We start from the raw sequence: 12,460 nt of genomic DNA on the forward strand, positions 1-12,460 counted from the left end.
TTCTACATCAGCATCTTAGCTTGGCCTTCAAAAGGACACGCTGAGCAAGTTAAACCACTGTTAAGGTTGGCTGAGAAGGTGAAAGTCCACAATATTTCAGGACCTGCAAACACTGCACATCAGCTCTTATCAGAGGTTGAGGTTTAATAACAGGAAGCAACAGGAAGCAACTCAAAACAAACTGGAATCAAATCCCGTGGCCGTCACTTTCTGCACCAATAAAAGACAAATATCAGATGCAAATATTTAATTTCCACTCTGAACCAACAGCTCAAGGAATCTTGTTTAACCTGCAGCTGAAGGTCTGATCCTTACCGTATATAAATATAAACTCTCCACAGTCATCTACATATGAAGGATAATAAAGGAGGCCGTGGAGTAATTATAATATTTATATGGAGTCACAGTGTTTACATGAATGTGCAACATGAGTAATCTAAAATGTATATTCAGATTAAAACAGTCTTTGAATAAGCTACACACCGAAGATATTTTCATACACTGGCATTTATTTTAAATAAGAGCGTCCCAGTGCACCAATAATTCAATAACTGGAGGAGGATCACAGCCCAAACTCTCCCCCTGTGGCTGTACATACATAAAGGCGAGCTTTCCTTTTCCTCTCGCTGTTGTTATCCTCTTTCAAAGGCATCCGTGGGATCTGCCAGGTGCCCACCGTCCCCAAAACCAGCTTGTTGCTTGTTTTCACTCACTCTGGTCATGGCCCCTCCCTGAGCCTGGTTCTGCCGGTTTCTTCCTGTTAAAAGGGAGTTTTTCCTTCCCACTTTCGCTAAGTGCTTCCTCTTAATTGTTGCAGGATCTTTACCCTACAGTTTAAAGCACCTTGAGGTGACTTATTTTGATTTGGCACTACATAAATAAAATTGAATTGAACTATCAACAGATGTTTTTCACTGGGAGTTAAAGCCCTTGGCACTTCAACGTAGTAGGCCTGGTATTATTTCCACTGTGCTGTTATCATGAATTCTTTTGGCTAGGTAATCCTGCTAATTTAATTACAACTAATGACAAGGATCTTTTTGTGGCGGGTGAGCTTTCTTGGTTAGTACAAATTATCAGGCCTTAGTGATTTGGAAAAGGGAAAATTTTTTTCCTATCAGGCAATAAAAATACTGCTAAGAAATAACAGGTTTGTGACTAGTCAGAATCTTGAATTAAGAGTTGTTTGTTCTGAGCTTTGAGGGCTGTCAAGAGGTATAAAATCCAACCGTGCAAGAAGAGCCCCAACCCTTAAACTTGCTGTTTTTTTTCACATGAATTGCTCAGTGTTCATCAGTAGAGGGCAGAGGAGGTCAGTTTAAGGGGTTAGCTGATAAAAAGCACTCAAACCCCCGCATCTGACAGCTGCTGTTTTCTGCTCTGTCGCTTCTCAGTGCCGCCAGGTGAAGATCACCATCCTGGGGGAGGAGGGGGTTCCTGTGCAGGTGGACGGAGAGGCCTGGATCCAGCCGCCCGGCATCGTCAAGATCATCCACAAGAACCGCGCTCAGATGCTCACGAGAGACCGGGTGAGCGCTGAAGCACACATAAAAAACCTGCACCTGACACTTTGCATACCCATGTCTGCGGCATGCATGTTAAAACCAGCAGTGGCTGGAGATTCTCCCTTTTCCTTTCATAAATATTGCAGCTGGACACTCAGCGCTCTGCCTGTGTTGTTGAGTCTTTCTATTTTGGGATTTCTTAAATCACATCCATACCCACTGTTTGTTCTCCCTTCATGCTGCTCAAACCTCTGAGAGCTCTCTTGAGCCAAGCACATTTGGGCAGTTTGTTTCCATGGTTTCCCCTCCTTAAGCACCACAGAGTTGGCTCGCTGGTTTTATCCTCCCTAAATGCGGCTTTATTCAGTGAAATAGTGACAGTTATGTGTCGGGTAAATCTTTTCCCTGCTGGTTGCCTGCTCGAGGCACGATTATTGGCGAGTTTTTAAATTAAATTCATAATGAAACACTTTTCTTCCTTTGCTCCTTCATGAGATTAAAAAGATGTCTTTGCTGTTGTGTATTAGTCTTAGACGTGAAATGAAATGCACCCTGACATTTATTTCTACAAACCGCACAGTAACTGACAGGGGAACTCCTTCAAAGCAGACATCGGGTGGCTCTTGGATTTGTTTGAAATGGGCTTCTCTTTCAAAGATGGCTCAGCAGCACTAGCTTGGCTGAACATTGATCTCTTTACAACCAGGCGTTTGAGAGCACGCTGAAGTCGTGGGAGGACAAGAGGAAGATCGACAGCTACCGCGCCAGCAGGCCCCGCCTTAACTCCCAGCAGTCCATGGAGTACCTGACCGAGGAGGAGTGCGCCCAGGTTCAGCAGCTAGGCATCGTAGCCGACACGCTCATCAACAAGTAGGCACCGCTTCAGATTTTCTTCTCGTCTCAGCTGTCCTACAGTTTATTAGTGCGTGCTGACGCCACACAGTGGTTTTAAAAGCTGGATGCTGTTTTGTGGTCAGAAGAAAATGTTAAAAATACAAAAATTTTGCACTAAAACTGAAAAACACTTCTCTTCATCAGGGGTGGGGGAACTCCAGGCCTCGAGGGCCGGTGTCCTGCAGGTTTTAGATGTGTCCTTGATCCAAAACAGCTGATTTAAATGGCTAAATTACCTCCTCAACATGTCTTGAAGTTCTCCAGAGGCCTGGTAATGAACTAATCATTTGATTCAGGTGTGTTGACCCGGGGTGAGATCTAAAACCTGCAGGACACCGGCCCTCGAGTTCCCCATGCCCGCTCTCCATTATTTTAAAATATATCATTCAAACATTGCAAACAGCTCAGTCTAACTGAGCTGCATCCGTCTGTGTGTGGAGACCATAAAGGGGTAATTTCCTCATCCCACCGCAATTAACTGGCTTATTTGCAAACTTGCGTTGAGCTTGTCTCCGTTGCACTGATGAGCTGTTTTATTTCTCTTTTTCACATTTGCAAACAAGTAGTGTCCCTCTGCAGCTCCTCCTTCCTGTCTCAGTTTGCAGTGTTTATCATGATGTCTTCGGTTATGTTTCAAAACTGCCGTACTTTCAGGATGATAAATATTTTAATTACATTTGTAAACTTGCCTCAGATGTGGAGAAACGTTCGTAAAGGGAATTTCAATTCAAGAGAGATGTGTTACAAATAATTTAAGCGCACAGTAGAAGATGCTCCGGTTATATTTGAGAAAGAGGCAATACAATAATAGACAATAAAAGAAAGTAAATTCAGAGGCGGGTACGTATCAACAGGCTACAGCGGCCATAATTGTGCTTTTCTGTTTTTTTTCTCACCATTTCCTGCTTTGTGCCTGCCCAGAATCCGCGAGGCGGCCAAGACACACAAGCTGGTGGAGCAGGAGTTGGCTCACGCAGTCAACGCCACTGCGCTGGTGCTCACAGAGGCCAAACTGTCCAGCCCCGAGGTAAGACACCGAGGCGGAGAGCAGATGGGAGTTTATTGATGGCACAAAATGACCAGATTTTCAGAAAAATGCTCAGATTTCATGTCAATTTAAAGGCTGTTAAATTTGCAGCCTGTTAACCTGAACTCCATCAGTGATGTCACCTCAAGGACGACGTATGTCTTCAAAACAGTCACTTTGAATTTATTTTTTTTTTCTCTCAGTGTCTGAGTCGCAGCACTGCAGTGGAAATTGTTAACAGCAGTAAAGTCCTCCAGGCTGAGACCAGGATGCTGCTCGATGGAAAACTACTGGTACGCCTCAGCCGTTCATCCCTCTCGTCTCTCCGTTCTTTGTTTCCCTCCTTGTTTGCGTTCGGTCCTTCATTTCCTCTGAAGCCATTCAGATATTTCAGCTTCTGCTGTTCAACGTGTTTGTTCAGTTTGTGTTCGCTGTAGCTTTAAGGAAATCTCACAGTTTAAAGCAGTGGGCCTTTGTGCAGACGAGCAGATAAAATGAGAACTCTGCATATGACTACTGTATACTGACTGTTAGTCGCTGCTGGACGATCAAGCTGACTGTGTAGGTAACCCTCTAGCACATTTTCTGCCCTGTCATGAGTCAGTCAGGCGTATAGTTCATTCCCATTGGTAGTCAGGAGGCTGCGTTCACACTGAAAGCAGTTTGCTCCTTGAAGCTGATTGCTTGTCACTTTCGAGTAATCACGACTTCCAATATATTTATTAACAGATCATATTTCATATATCCTTCACTCTCATTGGAAGTTGCTTCAGGCACTTACCTGGTTATCTGAGGTCCCGCTCACGTCCCATCATGGTGGTTGTTTCGTTCATAATCAGCATTTCATTCAGTTTCGGTAGTTTGTGGTCACCACATCGCTGCAAATCACTTCCAGTGTGGATGTGGCTTTAAAGTTGACATTAGTTTAACTGCTTGTTAATTTATTTGGCTTATTTTGCTCTTCATTGATACAAGTTACCTTTTTTTTTTTTTTCTCATCGCTCTTCCTGTGTGTACACCCGATAAGAAATAAAGACTAGAGCATGGCTCAACAAAGACCAGAAGGAACAACTCCCTTTGGAGAAAACATGCTCTGACTTTGACGGGAACAGAAAGAGAAGTGCCTTGACTGGCACCTTCAATAAACAGTTCCCGTAAATAACTAGTTTCAGTGTCAGCAGTAATGATGAGACATCTTCGTGATGGCCTTCTAGGCAGAGTTGAAAGGAAAAAGCTTAATTTGACTCTGGCCAATAAATGGAAAAGAAAACCGTGTGGGGAAAGAACACAAACACTGGACGGAGGAAGATTAGAAACCAGCCTTGCAGACCCATTAATCTAAAGTTTGAGGAGTTGTGGTCAAAACAGAACATTTGTGAGATTCGGAACAAATAAATAGGTGCTGGAGGAGCTCAACAATAACTTTAAAGCATGGTGGAGAAATCCAATAGTTTGGTTGCAGAGGGGGGGAAGGTTTGTGTAAGAGAAATTATTGTTGAAACAAGGGAGGATATTGCTCCATTTTTCAACACGAGCCATACCCTGTGGCGATGCCAGTTTCCTCCTACAACAGGAAAATGATCCAAAACAAAGCTCCAAACTATGTAAGAACTATTTCAAGAAACAGTCAGCTGGTATTCGGTCTATGTCCAGTGCAGTCACCAGATCTCAGTCCCACGGAGCTGTCGTGGGAACAGCTCGACTGTATGGTGTGTCCAGACATTTCAACTTGTGGGTGGCACTTCATGCACAGTTGGACAAATTGAACAATCCTTTGTTCACAGCTAGAGGGACAAACCGAGAACAGCATTAGTGCACGCTGAATGGCTCATGGCAGTGCCAGACAGCATTGGCTGATGGCTCAGATGATAGCCTTCTGCTCATCCTTCTGGTAAATCTTAGATAAAGCACATTTAAGTTGTTTTAGTCTTGCTGCAAGCCGCCTTGCAACCCACCTCTACTTCCTTTGATGCTGTCTTTAACACGTCTACATGTTAGAGAGTGCCAGATACAAATTTCCTGGGGATGCAGTTTAATCTGCTTCCTTTTTTGAAGTATCTAAAAGCCATTTTTTAGTTAATAAACAGGGTTTAACTTTCGCTTCCTTTAACACTGAATGGTGAACCACAGGTAGATTTTACTTCTGTAAACTTGTTTTGATGAGAGATGAAATGAAGTGAACATGCGATGATTACACAGATGGGTAGTGCAGCAAAATATACAAAATATTTTTCCTTTCAAAGAAATTGGAAGTAACCACTGTTGACACATTAACAGGTGTTTATGCATTTGTGAATCAGAAGGGGTCAAAAACACGCATCGAGACAGAACAGGTGTTGACTTTTTACCAACTTTCAGAGGGTTAAATGTCAAATGTCCCATTCTGATTATAATTGAACTCTTCTTCACCTTCTCTCTGTCTCAGTCTGAGTCTCCAGAGCGAGAGGAGCTTCGCTTGACTTTGAACAGCCTCAGCGCCGAGCTTCACAAGCTGGATGACATCCACTGGATCTGCCCGCTCATGCAGTGCACCGAGGAGGTGGGATGGGATGCAGTGTTTGTTTGTGTCAGAGAGAAGCCGTGGCATTATCGCAGACTAACAACCAGCAAAGTGCCACAGTGTCACTTCTGTTGCTCAGTAGCAGCCCATCTGCCTTCACTGACGACTTTCACATAGCAAAATATCCCTCACTGTGTACCCATCAATCTCTTATTTTTAGGACTCAGTGAGGAGCAGCACTAAGAGCAGCAGCAGTATGAAGCTTAAGATCATACCTAAGGGGAAGAAGGAGAGAGAGAAGCTCCACAAGCAGAAGTCCAACAGTTCTCTCTCAGGTAAAAGATCAGTTAAACAGTTAAACTAGTTTGTTGACCACAGCAGGAACAAATTTATTGTGATCGTGTCCAAACATTTTGCAGTCTTGTTGCCTTTGAAATGGTTGCTTTGAAGACTGGGAGCAGGTTTGCAAGCACTCGCAGCCAGTCGTCGTCTTCGAAGCAACTTTGGTCTGTCAAGACTTGTGCGTCAACACATCAATAAGATGCTGATCAACTATAATAAATCAGCAAATCCTGTTGCCATCTCCAGGCACAGAAATTCACATTAACTACTTGCGTTAAGAGTTCAGAACCTCATACATTTAAAACAGACAGTTATACATTTCTAAAGAGTTACAAATAGTGATGCAGTTGCTTCAGGACAGCAATTTAAATGCAAAATGTCTCAGTCAGTTTGGAACCAGTCAATCGTATTCCCTATTGCAAAAATAGACTCCAGTTATTTGCAAATCTTGGCCAATCTGTTGGAGAGTGACTGCAGTCAGTCCGAGTTTGGAGACAGGTTGCCTCCCACCACAACTTGAGCAATAGCCTTGTGTTTGAGTGTTCGCCCAGACAAGGTTGTCAGTTGCAACTCTTGACATCTGTCATTGTCAGCAAAAATATTGAAAGCAATCATTGGGCAACCACCAGAATTTTAAATATTTTTTTCCCCCCAAAGTCAGAAAGAGTTTACCGTCCTATTTTCGCTGTAGTGTGACCGAGCCATTAGCTGTGTTTGTTCATTTCTTTGGGATGTGGGTTACAGCAATACAAAGACCAAGGTGTTGTCTAGACCAGGTCAGCAACCTTCAACATCAAATGAGTCATTTTAGCCCCTGCTGTCCAACAATGAGAGAAAAAGGAGCCAAACACACGGCTCGGGGAGGTTTCGTCTTAGAGCCGAAGGTATCGACCTGAGAAACCTCTGGCCTAAGATTAAATGAAACTTTCTGAAATTAAACTGACTGAAAAAGCTCTCTGTGTGCTGTGCAGCAACACTCATGCGTTCCTATCCTTTATCAAGGACAAACTACAATTCTACTGAGGTTTTGCAATCAGAATACTTTATTAATCCCTAGGGAAATTATGGATTATGTAGTACTTCTTGGTTATAGTAAAAGAAAACAAATACACATATGAATAGTCATGAAAAAAAAATCTTTTCCTTGAACTTTAAATATAACTCAAAGGAAAGGTTAAGTTTGTGTCAACATGCATTTTGTTGACCAAAGGCTCTTTTTCGCTCTTCTTGGGTTTAGCAGAACTAAACAGCTACTGACCTCAGGCTTTTAAACCTAGTAAGGAAAAACATAAATGAATCCATCTTTTATCTCTATTATCTTTTCATATTAAGTGATTTGATCCTGTCCTGATTTGATCTCCTAACCCAATTCATTATAAATTGGCTGGTGTTAATACAAAGTAGAACAACACAAGCAAACCAAACCAAATTAAAATTCATGCACGCAGTATAGGAGTGAACAGGTCCTGTCCTGAGAGGATGATTTGAAAGACGGATACGTTTTGGGTTGTTTGGTGCAATAAATGGAAGCGTTAATCTTTTTTTTCACTTGGTATCTGTCGTGTATGTAAGTCACAGTGCCCACGGTGGAACTATAAAAATGACCCTTTCACGAGGAGACGGTTCTGCATGTCTCCAGGACTTGGATCAGTTTCTTGTGGATCAGTTACAGCTATACTGAGTCAGTCATGCCATTTAGAGTTTTTCTTTTGTTTGTTTGTTTGCAGTGGTTACTCCCGCTGGGCAAACCATTTAATTGATTTTAACCACATAATCAAACTCTGTGCGACACTGGAACCAGACCACAAAGGATCAAGTTTGCCAAACAAACAGCAGCTAGCATTTTTCTTCAATTACACATCAGTGAGCAACAAAAAGAGAGGCGGGGGATGTTGTCATTTTTCAAGGTCCTGTTGTCCTTAACGGCAATTTACTCCAAGAACTAAAAGAAGAGGCTTTAGTCAGCTTCAGCCTGCTTTTATTTTAAAAACACAGTTATGTGTCTTTGTAAGCAGGGTCAGGTTTTTATTGTTTTCTGTTTCGTCCACAGGAAACTGGGATATGAAAGGCGGGACCACTGAGGCAGATTCTTCAGGCAACTGAAGTCCTGCACGAGGTGCTTTATTACCGACCCCGTTACCCTGAAAACCAGGTGTGAGGAGCACCCCTCCTACCCTTACCTCTAACCACAATGCCCATTGGCTTGACAGAGGTGTTTCCTCCCACTATAGGATTTATTTTATTTTACGTGGGTCGAGGGGGGGATTTTATTTTTCCTCCCTGTTTCTGTTGAATTTTTTTCCAAAGGGCCCTGGCTTTGCATCGCATTGCTTCACCACTGGCGCTCTGCTTCTGGTTCGGTAGATGTGGCCAGCAGCGAATTAAACTGAAATCAAGGTGCGTGGAGCAACAACGTCCTTCCTGGCTTATGTTTTGTTTTGTTTTTTTCTTTTTTTCGTGACCAAGAAATGTGTTTACGTGGTGCTCTCCTTGCATGTTGAGTTCAGCCATATTATTTCATATGTACAATCATAAGTTGTTACAATCGTTTAACTTTAATTGTTTTATTTCGAAACTTCTTGAATCGCCTTTAGACGTTGATTAAGACTGAGTATTTATTCCGTGATGCTACTGCTATGAGAACTCCGACGCAACAAATCAACAAAATGAACAAACTGAAACATCTCGACCTTACCGTCTACTGAACTGGAGATTCTCTTATATGTTGCAAAAAAAAAAATACTGAGGAATGTACTTGTGTGGACTTGTACTAACCTGTGAATAATGATGATGTTAAATGATAAATCGTATATGATTTTACAGAGGTTCTATTGTTGTGGTTTTAAAGTGGTTCTTAATAGGCTGTTGTGTGGCTTGTGTGGTCCGAGGCTATGCAGCCACGCTGCAAAAAGAAAAAAAAAACTTTACTGTGAGTCATTTCATCTGGCATTCAGCCCTGTGAAAAGATCCGACTGTGGGATTTTTAAAGTACACTCTTTTGGTTATTATTGAGGTCTAAAATGTGGCTTATGTGGGAGTTAAATATTTCTTCCCACTGTGCAGTTTTTCAGGTGTTCTGTGAACCACTATGAGGCACAGTACCAGGTGAAGTGACTCGATAAGAGCAGATATTTTTGGTAGTGTCTGGTAAATGCATTTACAGAAGGAGGAAGCATCAAGGATGCACACAAACAAAACATTACAGCTACTCAGTGTGTTACTAATACTTTGCCATATTCATGATTGTATATGTAATATAAGAGTCAGTGGATATTTGACTTTGCCTTGTTGTGGTTAAAAGCTATTATTATTATTATTATTGTTATTAACATTACAAAATGTATATCTATTTTTTTGTATATCTTATTTTCCCAATGGTAACCTGTGAAGCTGTTCTGGCTTTGCTGCTTCCCCCTTTGACAAACTCTTTGGCCACCATGCATATAATCAAGCCAATTACTATTGTTATGTGTGTCCCCGCATGCATACTTAGCCTTCGCCTCACAGTGGATATTGCCTCATGAAAATGATTTTTTTTCTTTAAATTTAAATTTTTTTTTTTTACGTGTTTGTTCAGACCAGCAACATTTGTGAATGTTACTTTTGTTTTAAACCAGACTGGTTGGAGTTTAACTGAAAAGAAGGATTTAGTTTAGCAAAAAAAAAAAAAAGACAAACCACTTACAATATGCAGGGTGTAGGTATGTAAGTAAATTTTGTCAAGCCGTGCATCAATAGTGTATTATTTGAGTACCTAAATTGTTGTTCTGCTGTTTGGAAATCCCTGAAATCGAAAATTGTTCCTTCACAATACTCCAGAAATTTGTTAACTCGTTTACTGTTTGTTTTTTTCCTTCTTTTCCTACTAGCCTAAAAGTGAAATACATGATCCAACAACATGCACATAAAAAAATTAATAATAAATATGAGGGAAATCTGTTTGTTTTGTTTGAAAAGAGAATGGCCAAATGTTGGAATATCAGCGTTTCAAACCACCAAATACTCATATTAATTACAGCATAAAAAAATCCTATAATCATTTCAACCCACAAGTGCAACTAGGAATTGCAGTAATATTCAAGCCGACTGGTCCTGTACATCCCTACTAAAGACAGTGGCAATGGATCCGATAATTGCTACTCAAACAGCATGTTCTTTGTTAAGCAGTCAAATCCAACTTTTGGCAGGATTTGACATCTTCCTTTTTACATCTTTTTTTCAGAGGCAAAGCTAAATTTGTAAATAATAATAATAAAACATTCCTCTTGCCTAGCAAAAAAGTGAATTTCATAAAATGTCACAATTTTTGCTATCAGAATATAATAAAGAACATTCACTAGCTAACCTTTACCTAAGTTTTAATGTTGCAGTACAAGTTAGCTATACTTTGTTTTGTCTTTACACTCACATTTTCACATTTATTGGCCTGAACTACACCATGAGACATAGTTACTGCCAAGTGTTTGATTGTCAGAATGTAAGAAGGAAGGAAGTAAGAAAATTAAAACAAAATGAAATACTAGCTAGTTTTAGCTAATACGAGCTTTTCAAGCTAGCAATATGACGCAGTGGTTGTTAGATGTTTTTTCATATGAAGCCTACATAATCTTAATTTATAACTAAACTGCTTTGAAAACTAGAAAAGGGACAAAGATGTACATTCACAATCTCACTTTGACTCAGGTCTGTTAAAATAAAGTTGTTTGTGCATCAGCTTTGCTTCATTTACACAGAAGTGCTCGGTTGTTGAGTTCGGACATTGTTTTCCACATTTATCAAACTAATCCTTTACCAGACAGAATAACTGTGAGGCGTTGTAGATGTAGGATTGTGCTACTGTATCCATAGTGTGCCAGCTTACGCTCTACACCTTAGAGGCTTTCGTGGTGTTGTGCCAAGTTTGTACTTTTGTGGGTTATGAGACATACAATAACGTGCGCATGATTGAGCGATGGCGCTCACATGCACTTGAGATGCAGGAGTTGTTGTATGTCATATATTTCAAAGTTTACTGTATCTTGCCTTGCACTTTATCAAGAGGTTAACTTGATTGGGGGGGTAATCACGTGTACGTGTGTGTGTGTGTACGCTAAGATTTCACGTGTTTACAGGGTTGTTTTTTTTAATCGATGAATGAAATCTTTTTATTTATGAAAAATGTATACGGACATAAGTGTTTCGATAAAGTGTGATATATGTAACCAATCACAAAAAAAATATGAATATATGGAGATGTATACACAAATGTTTATTACATTCGTGGCGGTACAATTACTCCAACAGCAGCTCGACACCATTTGACACCAATGTTATTCGTGATTGTGTCATTTTACTATCACAGAGATGTCATTTAAACATCCTTACCCCAATTGGTACGCTATCCCAAAGAAGAAGAAAAAAAAGAAAAAAGTAATACTAATTTCAAACCAAAGTTATTTAAAATGTAATCCAGTGTTATTTACAAACTACTAACACAAAGAAGTTGTTTAGCTTGTGTTGAGCCTTTTTTTGGGGGGGGGTTGAAATTTTTGTGTATAATTTTTGGTTTGTGTTGTGCTGAAAATTACTGCAAAGATGTTGGGGAACATAATATATGGAAGCCATTTTGGGACAAGTAATTGCTTATTTATTGCTCTTTTAATTAAATATCTCCTAGTTTTGTTTTTTCTTTTATAGGGTTTGTTTTTTAAAAATTTTTCTGATGTCGCAAACTGAAACTCTTCCCAAGGAGTTACGTGAAGCTGAAAAGAAAAATGCTAGCAAAGGAACTTAAATGAATCCACAGATTACAAACACTGCCATGTTTGTGCAACAGTATTCCATAGATGACATTTGTGAACGCACCCCTGATTCTGAGCAGCCTATATATTGAGACAGTGCTGGAAGCCAGACTAGATGTTGCACGACCTTGTACGTTGCGAGGTGTTTTATTGTGTTATCATGTGCAGTTTGTAACAAAGACAAAGTCAGTGCAACCCTCTGGAGATTAAATGAATTATTGAAGTGTGAATCTTGTGTGTTGTTTTATTTAGTAACTGTGTGATTTGTGGTGCTCTTGCACCTTCGAGTGTTTTTATTCCAGGTTGACAAAAGAGTCAAGGCCTCGTGTGCTTTAATCAAAGTAGGTCACAACTAAAGGTAAAGACTTAAATAGTATTTTCACTATTGTCTTCCCACTTAACTTTTAGGCAC

General features: G+C 40.5%; 1 protein-coding gene across 2 annotated transcripts in view; it reads left to right on the top strand.

Annotated features, from left to right (window-relative positions):
• Positions 1-12,278, top strand: part of LOC146390707 (diacylglycerol kinase delta) — a 92,463-nt gene extending 80,185 nt beyond the window's left edge. For both annotated transcript variants that reach the window (XM_084923686.1, XM_084923687.1), the window contains exons 25-31: positions 1,395-1,529; positions 2,212-2,375; positions 3,321-3,426; positions 3,630-3,719; positions 5,852-5,965; positions 6,147-6,261; positions 8,319-12,278. In XM_084923686.1, coding sequence (XP_084779812.1) covers positions 1,395-1,529; positions 2,212-2,375; positions 3,321-3,426; positions 3,630-3,719; positions 5,852-5,965; positions 6,147-6,261; positions 8,319-8,371 — 777 coding nt within the window. In that variant the 3' untranslated portion in view covers positions 8,372-12,278. The remainder of the gene's footprint in view (positions 1-1,394; positions 1,530-2,211; positions 2,376-3,320; positions 3,427-3,629; positions 3,720-5,851; positions 5,966-6,146; positions 6,262-8,318) is intronic.
• The last annotated feature ends 182 nt before the right edge of the window (positions 12,279-12,460 follow it).

Source organism: Perissodus microlepis, chromosome 3 (assembly GCF_051167445.1).
Source record: "Perissodus microlepis isolate ML-2025 ecotype Zambia chromosome 3, ASM5116744v1, whole genome shotgun sequence".
Classification (NCBI taxonomy): domain Eukaryota; kingdom Metazoa; phylum Chordata; class Actinopteri; order Cichliformes; family Cichlidae; genus Perissodus; species Perissodus microlepis.